The 22,539-nt window shown below is 34.1% G+C and overlaps 1 protein-coding gene across 1 annotated transcript; it reads left to right on the forward strand.

The window, feature by feature from the left end:
- Positions 1-1,220: 1,220 nt before the first annotated feature.
- LOC114402598 (transcription factor Pur-alpha 1-like) lies at positions 1,221-10,953 on the forward strand. The gene is made up of 5 exons (XM_028365240.1): positions 1,221-1,867; positions 1,943-1,990; positions 9,814-9,954; positions 10,063-10,305; positions 10,401-10,953. The coding sequence occupies exons 1-5, from the start codon at positions 1,592-1,594 to the stop codon at positions 10,551-10,553; spliced, it is 861 nt and encodes a 286-aa protein (XP_028221041.1). The 5' UTR covers positions 1,221-1,591; the 3' UTR covers positions 10,554-10,953.
- The last annotated feature ends 11,586 nt before the right edge of the window (positions 10,954-22,539 follow it).

The following is a 22,539-nucleotide window of genomic DNA, read 5'->3' on the forward strand; positions in this document are numbered from 1 at the left end:
AATATCACAGAACTAGTAATTTCAGTCTGATAACAATGACATGAATTTTAGTCTAATAAGAATCACATTAATATCACTGACATTAAAGAGTATTGAACAACATGATGTCTAACAAGCAACAAATCCTACAATATTAAAATAGAGTGCAAGTTTGGCTATTGACAAAGCCATGTGGTACACAACAAAAATCCAACCAAAATGACATCATTATAGACCAAAAAGCCAACTAAAATGGAATCATTACAGACCAAAAAGCCAACCAAAATGGCAAGATTACATACCAAAAAGCCAAACAAAAAATTAAGTCTTCTTCAATACAAATGCAATAAACAACACTTAATAATGTACCTTTCTTGAACACGATCTTCACTTTTGGGACCACAAGCTTTAACACCAGAATCTTCCTCCAATCGTACCAAACCCTAACCCCAAAGATGCGTGGACCACAACGACAAAGACGAAGACCAAACGTCGCACCCACGTGTCGTCTAAACAAACCCTCCATGATAGCAACAATGAACCAAATTGTTAACCCTAATTGGCTTTTGTGGAGAACTTTGACGGAAACCTAGCAAACAACAAATAAACGCATTTATCTTCTGAAGCAATGTCGTTACGCCCTTTCTATATGACACAAATGTTGTCGTTTTTTTAACCTACAGTGCCTACATTCAAATGACATTGTTTTTTTAATAAAAAATTAATTCAACATGTATAAACAGTAACATCAAAGGTTATACGTGACAAGACACATCACGCTTCTACATATTTAGTTAACGGCTACATATGTATATAACGATTGTGGACTAAAGACAGGGATCTAAGACAAAATTTTTGAAATATTAGTGACCCAATCTAAAAGAAATTTTTTTCAGAAATCAAACACAAAAACACATATTTATCAAGGACAAAAACATATTTAAACTTATATTTTTTTAAGCGTAAGAATCAAATATAAGTGACCACATTTAATTCATACACTTTATTCAACATGATATAAGCACGTTTTTTCTAAGAGGAGATATTATTTTTTTGTTTGGAAACAAAAGTGGACATGTGTTTTGGTGGGGTTTCTAAGTGGATACTATAATTGAGCCTTTTAATTAATTAAACCACCTCTCACTCACACACACACGTCACACGTCCGTTTATTTCATTTATAATTCCCTTTTTTCTCTCTTTATTTTTTTTTCTTTGACTTATTGGCTAATAAATTTGATGAATTTATGATGAGAAACTTGCAAATCCAGTAATTTACCAATCGCTACTAATTGACTCGTGCGGTGAAAAGATCCCATCAGAATGGATCTGGAAAACCACTGAACAAGAAGAAGAGTCTTCTTCGTTTAACCACCACATCGGAGAAACACAAACACACGCGCGCACACACACGTGCGTGGTGCAGACTCTCCAGTCTCACACACATGTGTCCGTTGCTGCTGTAACCGTCGACGAAGAAGAAGAAGAAAGAAATAAACCGTTTAAAGTAAAGCAAAATTCGTAAACCAAACAAACCCTTATGCGTGGTGACTAGTGAGTGACGACTCAGATCTGTTGCGGGGTTATCGAAATTGGTTATTGGCCGAGGGAGATGGAGGGGAACTCCGGTGGAGGAGGCGGCGGTGGCGGTGGAAACGACGTGGAATTGCTCTGCAAGACGCTGCAGGTGGAGCACAAGCTCTTCTACTTCGATCTGAAGGAGAATCCTCGCGGCCGCTACCTTAAGATTTCCGAGAAGACCTCCGCCACCAGGTCCACCATCATCGTCCCCTTCTCTGGCATTTCCTGGTTCCTCGATCTCTTCAATTACTACGTCAATTCCGACGACCAGGACCTCTTCAGCAAGGAATTGCAGCTCGACACCAAGGTAAGAACCCTAATTTGACTCTCTCTTTTTTCGCTCCCTCGCATTTGTTTGATTTGATTTTTTTTTCTCTTTCAGGTTTTCTATTTTGACATTGGCGAGAATCGGAGGGGCCGTTTTTTGAAGGTACTTGGCTTGATTCTCTTCTTTCTCGCTTTCTCATACGCTCGAATTTTAATTAGAAGGAAGATAAGAATACTAGGGGGAAAAGAATAAACCATTAATTTAGATTTATTCATGAAGTATCACTCACTCTCTCATAAATAGTGCTTAAACTAATGAAATTATATAAGTATCTATTAATTTAGTCCCTGGGTTGATATGTTTTACTGATATTGAGGGACTAATTTGAAGAATTTTCCAATACTTGAGGGGCTATGCGGCATGATTTGTAATACAATAGGGACTACTTATATGTTTTCATTAGTTTAAGGATTAATTAGGAGGGAGAGTTATACTTCTGACACCAAATTGATGGTTTATTCAGGGAAAGTGAGTGAAGAGAGATAAACTGATAGATGTGTGTATAAGTGAAAGGAAGATAGAAGTCTAGGGGGAGATTAACCGAAAGAGAAAAGCTGATAAATTTGACAAATGATGTGGCCGAAAATGAAAAGAGAGATAGAAAGAAAAATGGGGTGGAAGTGAGATGTAAAAGAAGCAGTGTGTGTGATAATTATAACCCAATTTTAATTGCCGGTCTTTGTTTTGATAGGTGTAGGTTAAGCTTTTAAGTGAATTGCATAACATTTTTTCATCTAATTTTATGCTGTTTTGATATGCATGGCTGTAATATTTTTGGTAAAAAATGGTTAATAAGAGTGTGTTGGCTGTCAAAATAACGGTTCCTTCTTGGAATGCTTTACTTGTCAATGAATTAGAATGGGGGTGTGTCTGTAAATATGTCTGAATTAAGGATAAGTTTTAATATGACTTTTTTTCTTGGTTTCTTTATATACTCTGGTTGTGTATGTAGAAAAGCTTTTCTATATTGTCATTGCATGAAGGTCAAAATATCTAGGCATATATGTGCTTTTGTGAAAAATAAGGAAAGTTAATGATGACAATGAAGCTGTCAATTAACCCAATCTGTTATTGCATGTACGAAAGAGGTAGAAAATGAGGAATACTACCTGAGGAAGAGCTGAGCGGAGTGCATTATAGGTTGGGGCTTTAATAACCTTAGGGTTCTGAATGAGGTTTTTTTTTATCAAAAAGTAGAAAAGGGAAACAAATTTTTAAATTTGGTTTCTGTGGTAAAGGCTGGGCATCTTGTTTGACATTCCTATTCTTTTTGCTATCAAAGACAGAGTCAGAAAAGATAACACCAAAGGTATGTTTTAAATTATAAAATATTACATGTAATGGATGATTAATCTCCTCAAACGTCCAAACCAATGACCCAGTTTTCCACTCATCCATCTTCTCAAACCCCCTTTCATCTGGTCATCCCTTTCATTTGTCTTCCCTATCGCTCCTGCAAACTGCAAAGCACCTTCATATTCAGATGCTGCAGAAAGTTTTCCTCTCTCAATCACAAATCTCCCACCAAAATCAAATCTTATCAAATCTTAAGTCAAGCTTGAATCACTGGCAGGTGTGGCAGAATGGAAACTCAGGGACAAACAACCTGCTAAAGAGGGGAAATCTGATGGTTCCTTAAGGTGGAATGTTCCATCTTTAGCCATAGGTTCATCACTTCTACGAATTGCATAGGGAATTGGCAAGAACCAATTCACAAAACTATGCATACCAACTTGTGGATTTCAAGGGGGGAGGAGTGAATTATGTTTTTCTGGTGTAAAATAATCAAGGAAGAGCGCATGCTTGGGTTGGATTATTCTTGGGGAAATAATTTTTTTTTTCAAAAGCTCTTTTAGAATGCTGAAGAAATAAGTTTTTTTTCCCCTCCAAAATAAGCTAAATCAAACATGCTCAGACGCCAACCTTTTTTTATCTTGTCTGTGTAAAATTTTCTGTATTCAGTATTTAAGGGGTATCCTATATGTCCTCTTATATTCTTGTTGCCAAATTTTTGTTCGTATTTAAGACCTGCCCTTGTGTAATTGACTAACTGAAGTGCCTACAATGTGAGTTTGACGGTAAGAAAGGTGTGAAAGATGTTGAAGACCAGATAAAATTTGTATTGGAAGTTTTGGGATGTGAGTATTGTTGGGAGCTGTCTGTTTTTACATGTACTGTTACAAAACTAAAAAAGCTGTTTGGATTTTATGTGTAACAGCATTTATTATTCACCCCAAACAATTAAACAAAAGCAAGTTTTATAGTATGCATCGCTGTGGAACATAGGAACAACAGTAAACCAATCTGCACCGCCGAAGAGTAGCTATGATGTCAACTACTATGTTCTGTAATTCCTTTATGGGTTTACTATCTTTTTAGTCCCTAAACATTTTTGTGTTTTTGCTTTTAGTCCATAATCTAAATTTTGACAAGTCAAAGTCCTTGAACTTTTTTATCCATTACCACTTTTAGTCCCTATTGTCAAGTAATAACGTTAATTGATAATGTATATTAGATATGTAATAAGGGTGTATTTGCAAATGTGAGTCATCACATTAGAGAGTTAGTTATGACAGCTGTACTTGACAGCTGTATCTCTTCTATATATAAAGAGAACTTGTAATAGTGTGTTAGTGGGTTAATGAATTCTGTTTTCAATCCCCTCACTTTTCTTTCCATTCATTTGATCTAAAATGGTATCCAGAGCCATCGATTCAGAGGTTTTTCTCTGATTTTTTTTTCTTGTAACCCTAAATCCTCTCTTCGTCTCAAACGAGGCTTTCTTCCTCTTCTTCAATGGCGAATTCTTCTTTGTCTTCATTTCTGAATTCGATCAGTGAGAAGCTTGATGATTCCAATTATCTGTATTGGAAGCAGCAAGTAGAACCTGTGATCAAATCTCACAAGCTTCATCAGTTTGTGGTGAATCCACAAATTCCTCCGAGCTTTCTCTCCAACGACGATCGTGATGCAGATCGCGTCAATCCAGCGTATGATGCTTGGGAAGTTTAGGATCAAACGCTTCTCACCTAGCTTCAGTCCATCGAAGTCTGCTCTCTCTTGTGTTCTTGGCGTGAAACATTCGTATGAAGTCTTGGATACTGTTCATGAGTATTTTCAGCTGCAAACCAAGGTTCGAGCGCGCCAGTTTCGCACCAATCTGCGGTCTGTTCAGCTTGAAGGTAAATCGATGCGCGAGTATCTCACTCAGATCAAGGTGATTTCTGATGTGCTCACCGGTGTTGGCTGTCCGGTGAAACATGAAGATTATGTTGATGTGCTACTTGTGAATCTTCCTTAGGATTATGCACCGGTCATTGCAGTCATTGAAGGTCAGTTCAAAACTCCTCCGGTGAAGGAAGTCGAGGCTCAGCTCCTCTCGTTCGAATTTCGCACAAATCGCTTCCGTCAACAGAGTTTTCCTACTGCAAATTATGCCTCTCCTGATTCTTACTCCTATCACAGTGGTTACTTTGGCTATCGCAGTGGTGCGAGCTCATCCTCTACTTGAAGTGGTGGTTCTGGTGATCGTGGAGGTGCTAGTGGCAGCCGGCGTGGAGGTTCTTCTGGTCGCAGCTGTGGCGGCGGTCATTTTGCCAAACTTTTAGTGTCAAATCTGCTTGAAGTTTGGTCACACAGCCAATGTGTGTCACTTTCGTGCTGATGATTCCTATTAGCCTCCTGATTCGCGTGTCCTCTATGATCCTGCTACTCAGCAGCCTCTCTCATTCAGTCATGGTTCGTACCCTTGGATCAATCCCAATGCCAAGTCTACTTCTCAGGATTCAGTCACTACTAGTGCAATGCTTACTAACACCTCTGCTCTGGGAGCCACTGCTGAAGCCAATTCTACTTGGATTCCAGATTCTGGCACCTCTCACCATGTTACTGGTGCTTCTCAGAATATTCATCAGGCATTTTGATGGTCCGGATCAAATTTTCATTGGCAATAGCCAAGGTTTGCATATTAAGGGATCTAGTTGTTCTTTCTTTAAGTCTCCTCTTAATTCTAAGTTTTCATTTGTCCTTAAGAATTTGCTTCATGTGCCTTCCATTACCAAAAATCTTTTAAGTGTTAGTCAGTTTGCTAGGGATAATTCTGTCTATTTTGAATTTCATCCTTACACTTTTGTTGTTAAATCTCAGGCGACACATGGACCTCTTATTCAGGGTACTATTGGTGCTAATGGTCTCCATTCCTTCACTCATGTCAATCTTCATTCTTCATCTGCATTGCTGTCGAGTTCCAGCTCAATATCACCTAGTAGTTTGTCAAATAAGTCTTTGACATCATCTCCTTTTGTACACACCATTAATAGTGATTCTTCTATTGTTCCTAGTACTAGCTCTATATGGCATACTAGGCTAGGTCATCCGAATTCATATGTACTTAAACTCATACTCAATCATTGAAATATTTCACCAATCAATTAAAATGTTCCTGACTTTTGTAACTATTGTGTTGGAAAATCTCATCGGTTACCTTCTACAGCTTTTGATTCTGTCTATACCTCCCCCTTGCAACTTATTTTACTGATTTGTGGGGTCCAGCTCATGTTACATCTTTTTCTGGATATGTGTATTATGTTGCCTTTATTGATGCTTTTTCTCGATACACTTGGATTTATCCAATTAAGTCTAAATCTGAGACAGTCTGTTTTTCAACATTTTAAGTCCATGGCTGAACTTCAATTGAATGCTAAAATTAAAAATGCCCAATCTGATTGGGGGGGGGGGGGTGTTGATATGTCCTCACACACATCATCAAAATGGTGTGGTTGAACGCAAACATAGACACATAGTTGAACTTGGTCTACCCCTGCTGCATCATGCTTCTCTACCTCTTAGATTTTGGGATTTTGCTTTCCAAACAGCTGTCTATCTTATAAACTGACTTCCAAGTGCTGGTTTGCAATTTACAGTTTATTATACCATTCTTTTTGGTGAGGATCCTGACTACAAATTCTTAAAAACTTTTGGTTGTGCCTGCTTTCCTTATTTAAGGCCATACAACACTCACAAGCTTGACTTTAGATCCCAAGAATGTCTCTTCTTGGGATACTCCTCACACTCATAAGGGGTACAAATGCCTTTCTGCTTCTGGTAGGATTTTTATCTCAAAGGATGTGGTATTCAATGAGCTTAGATTCCCTTATTGTGATTTGTTTTCTCAAAAACCAGTATCTTCCTCTTCTCTGTCACAATATTTTACATTGAATCCTGGCCTTTCCCCCCCAGTCACTGTTGCTCATTCTGATCCTAACTCCACTGCACCTTCAGCAACATCTGCTGCTTCTGTGTCACCATCTGCATCAGGTTCTGCAGAGTCCAGGTCTGAGTCTTCAGTGTCTCATTCTCATCCTACAGCATCTACCTCTCACAACGCTTTCACCTCATCTACTTCTGATTGTGATGCTAATCAGCACAGTTCTGCTGGTCCAGTCTCTTCTGTTGCACCAACAGGGTCTTCCTCTTCTAATTCTAGTTCTGGTCATTAAGAGTCACCCCCTAGGACAGTAAACAATCATCCCATGCAAACCAAGTCCAAGTCTGGATTTCATAATCCTAGATTTCATCCCTCTCTTTTACTGGCTCATTTAGAACCAAAATCAGTGAAGCATCCCCTTGCCGACCCAAGTTGGTTTGGTGCCATGGAACAGGAATATCAAGCTCTTAAGAAGAATCATACATGGGATTTAGTCCCCTTACCCTCCAATAGAAAGGCAGTGGATTGCAAATGGGTGTTTCGAGTAAAAGAAAATGCTGATGGTTCTATCAATAAATATAAGGCTCGTTTGGTTTCTAAAGGTTTTCAACAAGTACATGGCTTTGACTTTCATGAAACATTTTCTCTAGTAGTGAAGTCGGTTACTGTTCGTCTCATTCTTACTCTTGCACTTACTAATGGTTGGGATCTCTTCCAATTGGATGTAAATAATGCCTTTTTGAATGGTATTCTGGATGAAACAGTCTATATGGTTCAGCCCCCAAGTTTTGATGACTCTAATAAACATTTGGTGTGCAAACTAAACAAGGCTCTTTATGGTCTCAAGCAGGTGCCCAGGCAGTGGTTTGATTGCCTTAAATCCACTCTCCTCAAGTTTGGGTTCACAGCAAGTACATGTGATCCCTCTCTTTTCGTTTACAAGCAACAACAGTACACTGTTTTTCTTTTAGTCTATGTGGATGACATTACCATCACTGGCAATTGTGTCTTGCTTATTCAGCAGCTTATCTCTCAGCTAAACTCTCAGTTTGCACTTAAGCAACTTGGCCTTTTAGACTACTTTTTGGGAATTGAAGTCAAATATTTACCTGATAAAGGGATCTCCTGCCCAAGACTAAAATGGCAGAGGCACAACCTATCTCCTCACCTATGGTCTCCTCTTGCAAACTATCAAAATCAGGGAGTGATTTGTTTCAAGATCCTACTCTTTATGGATCAGTTGTGGGTGCTCTTCAGTATGCTACTTTGACTAGGCCAGAATTCAGTTATTCTGTTAACAAGGTGTGTCAGTTCATGTCACAACCCTTGGAGTCTCATTGGACTGCTGTCAAACAGATACTCCGTTACCTTAAGGGCACTATTTCTCATGGACTTCATTTAAAACCTGCCGTCTCCTCCCAGCCTCTCTCTCTTACTGCCTTGTGTGATGCTGGCTGGGCTTCAGATGTTGATGATCACAGGTCTACCTTGGGATCAGCTATTTTTCTTGGCCCCAATCTGATTTCCTGGTGGTCTCGCAAGCAGCAGGTTACTGCTCAGTCTAGTACAGAGGCAGAGTATAGAAGTATTGCTCAGACTTCCGCTGAACTTACTTGGATTCAGGCTCTTTTAATGGAACTTCAGATTCCTTTCACTCCTCCGGTTATATTGTGTGACAATAAGAGTGCTGTTGCCATTGCACACAACCTGGTTTTCCACAGCAGAACAAAGCATATGGAAATTGATGTCTTCTTTGTGCATGAGAAGGTGTTGTCCAAGCAACTTCAGATCTTCCATATCCCTGCCCTTGATCAGTGGGCTGGCATTTTGACTAAGCCTCTCTCTTCTGCTCGCTTTACTTTTCTTAAGTCCAAACTCACGGTGAAAGGTTTTTCTTCTGAAAAACCTTCCCCATGAGTTTGAGAGGGGGGGGGGGGGTATTAGAGTATGTAATAAGGGTGTATTTGTAAATGTGAGTCATCACATTAGAGTTAGTTATGACAGCTGTACCTCTTCTCTGTATAAAGAGAACTTGTAATAGTTAATGAATTCTGTTTTCAATCCCCTCACTTTTCTTTCCATTTGTTTTATCTAAGAACGTAACATTGATGTTGACAACCTAGTGACTTGTCATGTGATCAAGAAGTCTAATGGGATAATCATGAGTATTTTTTTGGTAAATTATGTTTTTAATCCCTTACCAATTAGTTTGACGACATCAATTGTTCTAAACAGATGATTGATTAAAAGCATAGTTAACCCAAAAAAGGTGCACGTGGTTGCCCATTCAAACTCCTTGATGACGTGACAAGTCATTAGACTACCAACACTGCTGTTGCATAATCAGTTAACATTGTTACTTGACAATAAAGACCGAAAGTGATAATGGAGAAAAAATTCAAGAACTTTGACTGGTCAAAATTTAGATTAAGGATTAAAATTATAAATCTAAAATGTTTAGAGACCAAAAGACTATAAATCCTTCTTCCTTTATCTTCAATAAGCATTTGAATTTGGCAAAAGTAGATCCTCAAGTAAAATCTGCACAAATAATGTTTTAATGAAGTTGCATGAAGTCCCTCATGAAAAACTTTTACCCTGTTTTTCATCATTTTGGGCTTCCATATTTACATTTATTTTGGAATTTCTTTCTTATGAAGAATATTATCCATATGTATATTTTGTTTCAAGATTATAATTCTTATTTATTATTATGAAGGTGTCTGAAGCTTCTGTCAGCAGAAACCGTAGCACTATAATTGTTCCGGCTGGAAGCTCCAGGGATGAAGGATGGGCAGCATTCAGGAACATTTTGGCAGAGATCAATGAAGCCTCAAGGCTTTTCATTCTGCCCAATCAGGTTTCCTTCTTTTGAAACAGACATTTTTCTTCCTGCTTAGCCACAAGAATAGTCAAAGTTGTTGCTTTTTTTTATTCATCTTATTTGCTTGTTTGCATTCCGCAATAGCAAAATTCTGAATCCTCAGAGCATCTTGTTGGACTTTCGGATGATGTTGGTGCTGGCTTCATATCTGGTCATAGTACTCAACCTGCCACTTCTTCTGAGTTGAATGTGGACAGGTCTGTTGATTTGCCGCCTCAGGATGAAATTGGGAACTTGGGGGTCTCAAAAGTGATCAGGGCTGATCAGAAAAGATTCTTCTTTGATCTTGGGAGCAATAATAGGGGTCATTTCTTAAGAATATCTGAGGTGTGCTGTCATTATCTCTGTCCTTTTTTCCTTTTTTTTTTTATATATTGTGGGAAGAGGAATTTTTGCTGTAAATTCTTGCTATCTCATCGCAGGTTGCGGGTTCTGATAGATCCTCCATTATTCTTCCCCTGTCAGGGCTCAAGCAGTTTCATGAGATTGTTGGTCACTTTGTCGAAATCACAAAGGACCGAATTGAGGGAATGGCGGTTGCTAATGTTCGCACAATTGATCCCCCTCAAAGATGAATGCTAACTTGGGATAAGAATGGGTGTTGTCTTCGAGTCTTATTTGTGTTATTTTATTTTATTTTCCCTCAGCCTCCTTTCTTCTTCTCATATTGTTCTTCCATTAATGCTTTTGAAATAATGCAAACTCTGGTTGGTCAGCAGAATAATTTGAATTGCTTGGCAAGGTTAATATGAATAGGAATAACGGAAGAAAAAAAGGATCAGAGACTTGTACTTGTTTGGATAGTTTGGCACCCAAGCTACAATCTGTAATAATGTTTGATTGTTTATTTTGCGTTCCTTGCACAGATTTCGCATGGATTTAAGTTCTCATGCCTACCATATGTTAGGTTGGTGACTTAACTATTTTGTAGGGTTTGGTTTCCATCTAACAGCATGAACTTTGCTTTCATAGTGATATCTGTTTTATCGTCATTTATCTGTTTCATCTGTATTAAACACACCCTATGGAAGGAGGGATGTGGGGAATGCTTTTAGGAACGAAATTAGTTGTTGTTGCATGAAATATCTTGTTAGGACCATATCATTTTGTTCCATGGAAGTCAATGCACTTGAAAATAAGGAACATCAGATAGTCTTATTGTAGTAGATTCGTTAAACTTGTTCCCAACAAAAGCTGATTTCGACCTTTGGGTTACATTTGATTCGTTTGATGACGTCTAAAGAAGAGGAAAATAGAGATTTTCTTTTATCATTCTTATTATTTTTTTTTCTTCAGAGGCTTTGTTAGAACAAACACGTTCGGTTAAAGATTATTATGAATGCATTTACATTATCTTGTTCGGAAAACTGGATATGAAGAATTAAAATTATGAGAATATTTATTTTAAATTTATTAAAATTGTTTTACATACTATGTACGGTTTTTACATGGTGTAACTGGATTTTATATGTGATGGGGTGGGTGATGGGTGTTAGGAATTAGTGTGCTGGTGCACTTACTGATAGTTTGGTTTTTATTATAAATTATTTTACCAAAAAAAAATTGTAAGTTACTATTCTCATAAATGTGATAATTGATTTTCTTTTAATATATACTTAAATATATTTTTCCTGTATTTTAGTGTTTTTGTTTTTATTTTTGTTCTTGTAAATTTATTTATTTTTGTTTTAGACCTTATAAAATATTTTTTTATCTTTTGTCCCTAAAGTGTTTTGAACGGTAAAATAAATATTTGATAGTTAAAAAGTATTATCTAAAATGTTTTATGGATAGAAAATTAAATAAATATATTTTGTAAAGATTAAAATATTTTTTTTCAAAGAAGAAAATAAAAAAATACTAAATTACATTGTTGAGAAAAAGTATTTAAACCTTTTATATATTGCTTTTGTTATTAGTTTTTTCTAACGTATAGTACTATGTATATTTGGTAACATTTTATTATTGTATATAAACTTATATACAAATAAAAAGTTAAAATAATACAATTTTTAAAAGGAAAAATAATTTATTAGATTATATGACTCCCTATTCAAATATAAATAATCATTGGGTTCTTATGAAAAACAAAAATTTAAAAAAGTAGTAGCTTATGCATTACTATATTTAGAAATATATTATATTTTTTTTATATAACCAGAAGGTTTGATCCTCTCACCGGATCTATAAAACTATATTCTGCATACATCTTAAGTTGTGCCCGATTACAAATAAAAAAGAAGCAAACATTTAAAAAATCAAATTGATTTGATTAAATTATTTTTGTTCAATCATTAAACACATAGTAAATTATTTAGAAAATAGTATAGTTTAATAAAATCCAACTTAATATTTTATTCTATTAATGGCCGAGCCAACAAATACTCACGAATATTTTTACTAATGTTATTAGAGGTTGTGGTTTCTCATGATTTTGGTTAGTGGAAGTGGAACAATTTGATTTAACATTGTTTGTTGAGTGTGTTGAAGATAGAACTATACTCTGTTGGAATTTTAGGTAATGCTTGATTTTTAGTGTTTTTTATTTTTATTTTAAAAAAATAAAAATAAGGATGAAAATATGTTTTGTTTAAAATTAGAAAATATTTTTTAAAATATGTCCAAAACTAAAAATAACAAATTAACGTTTTTAGTATTTTTAAAAAAAGTGAAAACACGACAGTGCCTTAGAGTATTTTCTTCCCAGTACATATTTTATAAATCTTGAAAAATTGAAAATTGAAAATTGAAAATGATAATGAAAATAGAAAATGGAAATAAAAAAATAAAGGCCCAAATCAAACTTCATCTTAAATCTTAATTTTTTTTTCAGCAAACATTAGTATTTTCTTATTTTTACAAATTAAAACCATTGACTATATAAAAGAAATAGCAAAACATGTATTAACAAGAATTAATGAATTATGATGATAAATAATTTAGTGTTATGACAAAACAATTAACAAAAATAATCCATAGGTACACCTAGTAATATATATAATCTCAAGGTTTGGGAAGTGGGTTTTTCTTCCTGCACCTATCAGAAATTCTTCTACACCAAACATAAATTTTAAAATTCCAACCTTACCACTATTTATTTCTTCTTCTTCTTTGTTCGATTTGTTTCTTTTTTCTTTATACTTCATTCTTCATTTTAGGTGAGCTCCTCATTTTTGTGGTTGGTTTGATAGAGGTGCATTGTCATGATGGTTTGTTCGCAATTCATGGTTGTCGTCGTGGGGGTGTTGCGATGCAACGACAAAGTAGGTAATGTATTTTCAGTCTGCAAGTTGAAGGATCTGTGCCGTAATAAACATACAGATTGACAATTCGTATAAAAGTTACGGATTGTCAATCCATATAAAACTTACGGATTGACAATCCACAAGTTTCATACGGATTAACAATTTGTATGATTCATATGGATTGACAATCCGTAAGGTTCATAAGTATTGTCAATTCGTATAAGCCAATCCGTATAACCTAAAAAAAATTAAAAACTTAAATAAATTTTATTTTGAATGTTTTTTTTTAATAAATTTATTTATATTTTTTAATATATTTGTGTAAATTTTATTACGTTAAATAGTTTATGCAAGTGTATAAATTTTCATATATATGCTTATCAATTTCAATGTAATATATTAGTATATACACTAAAAAAATAATAAAATTGTGGGATAGTAAATATTAAAAAACATATTTATTGATATATCGACATAGTTATTTAAAATAGATTTTAACATGGAAGTTTTTTAAAATAAATTAATTAATTTATAAATAATTAGAATTATGTATGGTATTTTAGGTGTCGTTAGTTTGTCATTGAATTTTTTTTAATGTTAAAATGGATGAAGATCAGTGGATATATGACAACATAATGTGTGAAAAACTTAATATGAATGAAGACAATGGAGATGAACCTAGTGTGTTTGAAAATATTTATTGTTCTGATGCCTTCAATACTCCTAAGTATTCATATAATTTTGTATTTTCTTAAAGTAAGTAAATGAATGTTCGTTGAAAACTAAACATGTATTATTCCTTTTGTAGGTGTTTGCTACCCGTGATGAGGTTTTGCATTGGACTCGCTCTGTTGCGTATGATATTGGTTTTGTGGCAGTGATAATGAGGTCAAAAATAGATACTGGAAAGAAAGAAAGGACCTTATATGTTTTAATTGCTAGTGAGAGGAGTGGAAAATATAAAACATACAAGAAAAATTTAGTACGAACAATGACTGTAGTAGAAAAAGTAGGTGTCCCTTTAAGCTGCGAGCGAAACCAATGTTGGGAGGTGAAGGATGGTGAAGTTAATATGTGATAGTCGTAATCATGCATTAACGAAGTCATTCATTGAACATCCATATGTTGGTTGACTGACTAAGGATGAAAAGATTATTATTGGTGATATGACAAAGTCAATGGTCAAACCAAAGAATATTCTTCTTACTTTGAAGGAGCACAATGTCAACAATTGTACAACAATGAAGCAAATATACAATGCAAGATCTACATGTTGTTCTTCTATAAGAGGCAATAACAGTGAAATGCAACAACTAATGAATTTTCTTGAACACGATCAGTATATTCATTGGCATAGACTGAAAGATGAAGATGTTGTATGTGATATATTTTCGAGTCATCCATATGCAGTGAAATTAACCAATGCATATAATTTGGTATTTCTCATAGATAGTACCTACAAAACAAATAGATACAGACTGTCTTTACTTGACATTGTTGGTGTAACACCTATTAGGATGACATTTTCAGCTGCATTTGCCTATTTGGAGGGAAAATATGTAAACAATATTGTTTGGGCTCTGGAACGATTTTGAGGTATTTTTCTAAGATGTGATGTAATTCCTCAAGTTATTGTTACCGACAAAGATTCAACATTGATGAATGCAATGAAAAAGGTTTTCTATGAGGCAACTAACTTGTTGTGTCAGTTTCACATTGATAAGAATGTGAAGGCAAAATGTAAAACTCTTGTGGGTCAAAAAATGCATGTGATTATGTCATAGAAGTATAGGAAAGTCTAGTGGATTGTCCTTCTGACCAAGAGTTTGATGACTGTCTTATGAAGTTTGAAATTGCTTGCTCACCATGGCCAATGTTTGTTGACTATGTGAAACAAACATGATTGATTCATCATAAGCAAAGATTTGTTAAAGACTGGATGAATAAGGTGATGCATCTAGTAAACACAACAACTAACAGGTATGAAAATTGTAAATGTGTATTGGTTTAAATAACAACACATCAATGCATAAAAATAATTGTTTGTGTTTTTCAAATGCAAAGTTGAGTATGCACATTAGGCCTCAAAGAGACTACTGCAAAATAATCTTGGTGACCTATGTAGTTTTTGGGGAGCCATAAACAACATGATCACTTTGCAACACATTGAAATTAAGGCATCTTTTGAGACAAGCACACATGTGGTCAGACATGTTTTTAAAGTTACCTTATACAAGAGACTAATTGACATGGTATCAATGTATGTTTTAAACTAGATTACTGCTGAGTTTGAGCATATAAAATATGTTGACATTGACAATTCTCGTTGTGTATGTATAATGAGAATTACTCATGGTCTTCCATGTGCATGTGAGCTAGCTAGATATGTTCTTGGTAGCATACCACTTGACACAATCCATATGTTTCGATGGAGGTTAAGTTTTTCAGACCAAGGTTTATCTTAGCCCTAAGTCAACATAACTGAAGAGATACAAGCCATATCCAGGCAGTTTGAAGAGCTTGATGTATGTGGCAAAGTGACTATAAAGAGTAAACTTCAAGAAATTTTCTACCATGATCTAAATTCCATGTATGCTCCTCATGAAATGGTCAAAACAAAAGATGCTCAAAAGAAATAGATGAGCAAACAACAAAGATTAATGAAATGTGATCAATCTTACAAGGATTATGTGGATACATTACATTCTGTGAAAAATAGTAATTCTTCAGTGAAACATTGTGCATCATCATTTGAACAACCAAAACCAAAGAGGAAGATGCCAATGCCGGATCAATTTCATCCATGCATTCATGATTTCATTGAAAACATAGTCGATTTCAAAGCTGATGGTAATTATGTATATTGTGCAATTGTTGGCTTATATGAGGAGTTAAAGCGGTTGCTACTTGTTGATGAATTATCCATGGTATATATGTTTTTTGTTACATATTCATGGATAAGTTTTTTTGTAAATAATACTAATTAAAATTGTTACATGCAGGTTACCATGAATAAGTGGATGAATATAACTGATATGGGTTGTGTACATCACATTATATGTATTGGTCATGTGTATGACAATCATTTTGTTCAAGTATAACAATGACCATCATATTTGTTAATTTTTTTTTATTATAACATGTGTTATGAACATTTGAATGTGTATTTGTCTATGTAACATGTATTTCTAAGAGATGGTTGTCCCTTTCCGCCAACAACTTTGTTATGGTCAACACATTGTTATTATCAAGTAAAACAATGGCCTACTCCTTATATTAGTAGAATGCACCAGTATACCAACTTGATGAGGTTGACCACACAATATGTTGATTTAGGAGAAGATTGAACCTTTTGTTAAGGTTGGGACAATGCTTGTAATTTACATAGTTGTGACAACAAGGATAATGCATGTAATGTGTTAATTAACATGTCTTTGAATGGACATTCATATAATTATTTCTGATACCTATTCATGAGCTATTGAAATATTAAGATTAGAAAAGAGGCAGGTTTACCAAACATAAAAGGAAGAATTATTTACTATGTTTATGGTTTACGAGGTTTAGGGTTTACGGGGTTTAGGATTTAGGGTCCACTTATTTTAAGGTTTATGGATTAGGTTTTAGGGTTGATATATTTTAGGGTTTAGTTATTATTGGGTTTATTGTTTGTTATTATAGGGTTTACTTATGCTAGGGGTCAAGGGTTTAGGGTGTAGGGTTTACTTTTTAAAGTGTTTAGGGTTTATGTATTTTAAGGTTAAAAGGTTGATATATTATGGGTTTAGGGTTTACATATATTAGGGGTTATGGTTTAATTATAATAGGGTTTAGTGTTTAGTTATGTTAGGGTTTATGCGATGGGGTTTAGGGTTTAGTTTTTAAAGTGTGTAGGTTTAGTATTTTAGGTTTAAAAGGTTGATATATTAAGGGTATAGGGCTTACAAATGTTAGGGGTTAGGCCGAAGATGATAACAGACAAATAATAAAAATAGTTAGTCGTAATATACATAAACGCAAATTAAAACCATAGTCATAATATACATAGTTAGTGAAGTAATAAAAATATTAAACAATGCTCAATTATATTGCATACAAATATCCTATCGTACTTAGTTAAACCCTAAACTATCCTCATGTGTCTTGTGTATCCATTGTCTGGACTGCACATATGAATTTCGTTGCTCTGTGACACCCCTGGCTAATCTTAGATAGTGCTTAGTCAAAGTGTATGCATTAGTTCCAACAGTGACCATCCTCATGTTGATCATGTGTTCCAAACTTTCTGCTATCTTTTGGCAAGCGTCCTATATGACATTGACAACAAAGTATAAAATAATTATTGGAAACATGATACAAAAAAACACTAATAGTGAATTGCAAAAATATATTATACCATTGCATGCGGAGGCATGTCTCTATTGGCAATTGCAAGTGTAGGTGGTTATGGCATAGTTGCTGCATGGATGGCTCCTGAGGAGGATCTAGCACAATAAATGTATCATCATGCATCACCAGTGGATGTCTAGGAAGGTCCCCAAGCTATGTTGGACTCATGAAGGGGTGAGATATCCTATAGAGCCACTCCATGTAGTCTGATACACACTAACCAGAAGTACTATAAATCTGTCAAACCGGTGCAAGATATTCTAAAAATCGAAGCCATTTATCGTCAATTTCCTCATTGGATAAGGATAGAGCAATAAGGAGTGGAGGAATGGTCTAAACGTAACCAAACTATTGCACTACCCTCTCTGGTTGGTGTCTAACAATAGATGAATCCCATCTGATATGTTCAGAATATAATGAAATGAGCTCATATTCTCTAAATGCTCGGAGCTCATCATAAGGTACCTAGCACACAACATCTTGCGTCAATTTATCCAAGCGCTTACGATACGTCGTCACTGGTAATGCCTTCCAAACTTCCAGCGACAAGCACATGGTTTCCTCTAATGGTAATCTTCATCAACAATAATGGAATTGATTGTAGGGAAATGCTCGTAGAACCAGCATTGCATATATTAAAAAAATACAAAAAAAAATCTATTACTCAATAGTACATTCAAAGTATAAAATTAATAACTGGAGGTAAAAGTAATGATAATTACCTGTAACAAAGTGATATATCCTACAATATGTTTTTTCGTATGCTTGGATGCAACATGTAAATTGTTATACATATGGACCAGTGCAGCCGCTCCCCATGAATAGCCTTTAGATTGGCTGAGGTCGTGAAATGCGTCCAAGAATATGACACTAAAGTGTGTGGCACTCTTGTTAGCAAAGAGTGTGCAACCTACTAGATGCAATAAATATGCTCGAGCTGCTTGGATTCATTGTCTTGCGTCACATTTGCTACGATAAATGACTCGCGGCCAGGTTAGGTGAACATATGCCCCTCTGCATTGCTCAATCTCATCTTTTTCTTCTTGTGTACTAACTTCAAGCAACTCAACTAACATGTCCACCGCTTCATCTACATCAATAGCATCAAAGGTATAGTAGGTACTTGTAATAGGAAGATGCAATAAGGATGCCACATCATTAGCTCTCCTATCGGTAGATGGAAACTACTAGTTTCCTTGTGCCACCTCTTCACAAAAGAAGATAAAAGTCCCTTGTCACATGTCTCCAACGAACAAGTAATTAGAGAACATAATCCTATAGCAACCACTATGCCTTCAATCTTAAGTGCAGGCCTTCCAAATTTCTCTACCTTCCTTCCATGAAAGAGCAACTTTAACTCAATATGTTCCTGAAAAAATTCAAATTAATTAGTTCAACTAAAATGATAAATAGTTATTCAAATATTATATAATTAAACAAATAACTATCTCTTATGCCCAAACTCTGCCTGCCACATGATCAGCATATGACGTCAACACGGATGTATCATAGGGTCCGCCTGGAAAACCCTTTATATTAGCATCGACATGATCCGTAACTAGCTCCTAAGGGAACTCATGAGCCTCGTCAGCAACATGATCCACATGGTCAACATCCTCAACAACAACTGTAGTTGTCCATTGTCTATGTGAAGATGTTGTCGGCCAAGGACTTCTTCCGCATCACCACTAACCTATCTACCTAAGACTCTTCCTAAAATTTTGTTTAAAGCCCGATGCAATCCTTTGGTTTTAACCATAATCTACAAATTTAAACAATAATAACAATTAATGTCATCGTTCAAATAATAGTTGAGTTTCATATTTCATAACATTTTTTGTTTCATTCTATTACTCAAGAACTAACTAACATATTCACTAATAAATCTTCTAAAACCCTACTGTATTATTAAATGTAGTATATTCTAAGAAAGGTAATAAAAAATTTATATTAACATTAAATGATTAATCTAGCAAACTAAAATATATCATCAAAATCATACTACAATTTAATATAAAATATTTTATAAATTACTATTTAATAATTCATAAATAAATATTTAATTATTTATAAGTATCTATTTTAATACTTTTATATATTCATAAATCAATGTAAAAATTCATTTTTTAAATTTTTATACTTCACATCACTAATTCTAGCAAACTAAAATATATGATCAAAATCAAAGTACAATTTCATTTTTTATTTCTAATAAATGACTACTTCATTATTTTATAAATAACTATTTTGATACTTTTAAATATTCATAAATGAATGAAGAATTTTTTTTAATACTTTCAAACGCTATTTATATAAATATTTAATACTATTAATGTAATAATATTTGTACAAGTATATCAATAAAAAAGCATTTGTCATATACAATATTACCTTTTCTTGTTTAACAAAATTTAAAAATATATACATTATAAAAATTTGGAATTTTCGTTATTTAAATTTTTTATAAATAATTATTTTAAATATAAAAATTAATTAAAATATTTATGCATAAAATAATTAAATAAAAAAATTATACATTGATTTTTAAATAAACAAAATTCATAAATAAAATATTTATTAAATAAAAAATTATTAAAAATCAACATAAATAAACAAAAATAGTTAATTACATAAATAAATATTTAAAATAAACAACAATAGTTATTTATACAATAATTAAATAACAACAAAAATTAAAAATTAATTTTTAAATGAAAAAATTAATTAAATTAATAATTTATTAAATAATGAAATGAATAAAAATAAACAAAAATGCGGATTGGGAATCTACATAATCCATACAGATTGGTAATCTGTATGATCCATACTAATTGACAATCTGTATGCTCCATACGGATTACCGTATAGTGATAGGGATTCCCAATTTGTATAATCCATACAGATTGTCAATTCATATGAGCTTAACATATTAAAAATTAAAATTTATGGGGAGGTATGGGTACTCATGCCGATGGCGAAGACGACACCACCAACAAGAATGGTGAAGATGAACGGAGGTATGAATAGAGTGGAGAAACTTAGGGCAGCACAACAGGAAGGACGAAAATTGAAATGCCAAGTAGGAAATGGGTGTAGGGAGGGGATGTTGTATTTCAATTTTAAACGAAGGGTAATTTTGTCAATTCACTTTAATTGCTGGGTGTAGAAGAAATTCTTTCGGTACAGGAAGAATAACTCTTCGGAAGTTGGTTTCCACCCCTAAAATGTTTATTTATATTTAAGATACAAAATATGTCTAAGCCCAACTAAACCGAATAAGAAAAAAATGCAAAAGTGATTGGGATCGCACCATGGCTGTGAGGATTCCTATAACTTGGTAGTGGCACTCTATAACAACATTTTTTTTTGTGCCCCTATGCTCACCTACCCGTGGGTGTGGACTTTCTAGTTTTTCTTTTCTTCAATTGTCTCCAAAGTTCCATGCTTGTAGTCAAGCTTTTGTTGAAATTAAGCTCCAACAACTTTCCAAATTTCCTTCTCTTTATTGTAAACACTGCAAGTTTTAATTATAAATTGCCCAACGAAGTAATGTCCTAAACTAAAAAGACAAATAACACCTTTCATTTACCTTTCCCTTTTCTTCTTTCAATCATTGACAACCTTCGTTCACTTCTTTCTTTATAACACAACATCCCCAAACTTTCAGCCTATCTCAATCACTCAACAACATCAATCTCTCTTCCTTCATTTGACTTTCTTGAGAAAGAATAGTTCCTTAAATAGAAATGGTACTTAAACCTAATTCCCACATTAGACAGCTCCAAGGTGAACCAAGAAAGAGTTCAATTCTTATAGAAAAGAACATCTAACTTGATCATGTTGGAGTTTCTTTAAAGAGTGCAGACTTAATAAAGTGAACTCTATTTTTCCCTTACTTTTAATCTTTTTAGCAGGGGTAAAAAGAATGGATAAAAAAAAGTAAGGATAAAAAAAATTAAGGGACTAAAATAAATAAAAATAGTTTAGCGTTTAAAACAAAAATTCTAAAAAATTTAAGGACTAAAAACGATAAGTTCTAATCTATATTATAAAATTAAAAATAATTGGATGTCAAAATTCGTAGTGCATATTTTTTTAATCAAGATATTATTGAGTTTGACATAGCCCAAATACTAACCAATTTTACGATTGAACCAAGGTAAATTCTACAATGAACCATTAGAATAAGTGGTTCACCGGTGAACCAGTGTTTTCAATAGTAAAATAATGTTTTTAAATAATTATATACCAATCTTACCCTCATTCATCATCATTAGATATTATTAAATAATTGGATGATTCATATTATAAAATAGTAATTGAGTTAAAAAATATTAAAATGAAGTATTTGACTTAAAAAATATATCAAAATAAAATTATGTGAGTAGACCATTTTAACCCTACCTTAAACTGTTCTTTCTAAAAAAACCCTAATTAAATTGGATTATCACCACCGTCACCACTGTCACGGCTAAGCCATTTTAGATCACACAAACCAAGTCTGTGTTGCTCTCTCTATTTCTTGTCACGACGCTCTCTATCTTTTTCGCTTGCTCCCGCTCACCGCCACCAACAACGGAGTCCATGGTCGCATCTTTCTATCTTCAAAGTCGCGCCATGTTTGCTTCCAGATATGTGGCCTTTGTTCTTTTTGTTTCTAGATTTGTGGTACTACAAAGAAAAAAATTGAAACGTCACCACCGTCAACGACACACAATTATTTGTGATAGAAAAACTTCTCTTTTTCTTTTTTGATTTTTCCTTTTTCTCCTTTTCTTTGCATGGGTTATTTGTTTTATTTTTAATTTTTCCGGTTGCAAGTTGGTATTCTCCAGGTTTGACAAAGGCTTGTGATTGGTGATGTTAGTTCGATGGTGATAGTAATGGTGCTTACAAGAAAAGCTTGGAGGTTGATGAGGGATCTATT

This window comes from Glycine soja, chromosome 20, assembly GCF_004193775.1.
Source record: "Glycine soja cultivar W05 chromosome 20, ASM419377v2, whole genome shotgun sequence".
NCBI classification, from domain to species: domain Eukaryota; kingdom Viridiplantae; phylum Streptophyta; class Magnoliopsida; order Fabales; family Fabaceae; genus Glycine; species Glycine soja.

Excerpts from the sequence above, each read along its gene's own strand:
- LOC114402598 (XM_028365240.1), top strand. The coding sequence starts at position 1,592 with ATGGAGGGGAACTCCGGTGGAGGAGGCGGCGGTGGCGGTGGAAACGAC. Across the intron at positions 1,868-1,942 it reads AATTGCAGCTCGACACCAAG|GTTTTCTATTTTGACATTGG; the intron begins GTAAGAACCCTA and ends TTTCTCTTTCAG. Across the intron at positions 9,955-10,062 it reads TTTTCATTCTGCCCAATCAG|CAAAATTCTGAATCCTCAGA; the intron begins GTTTCCTTCTTT and ends ATTCCGCAATAG.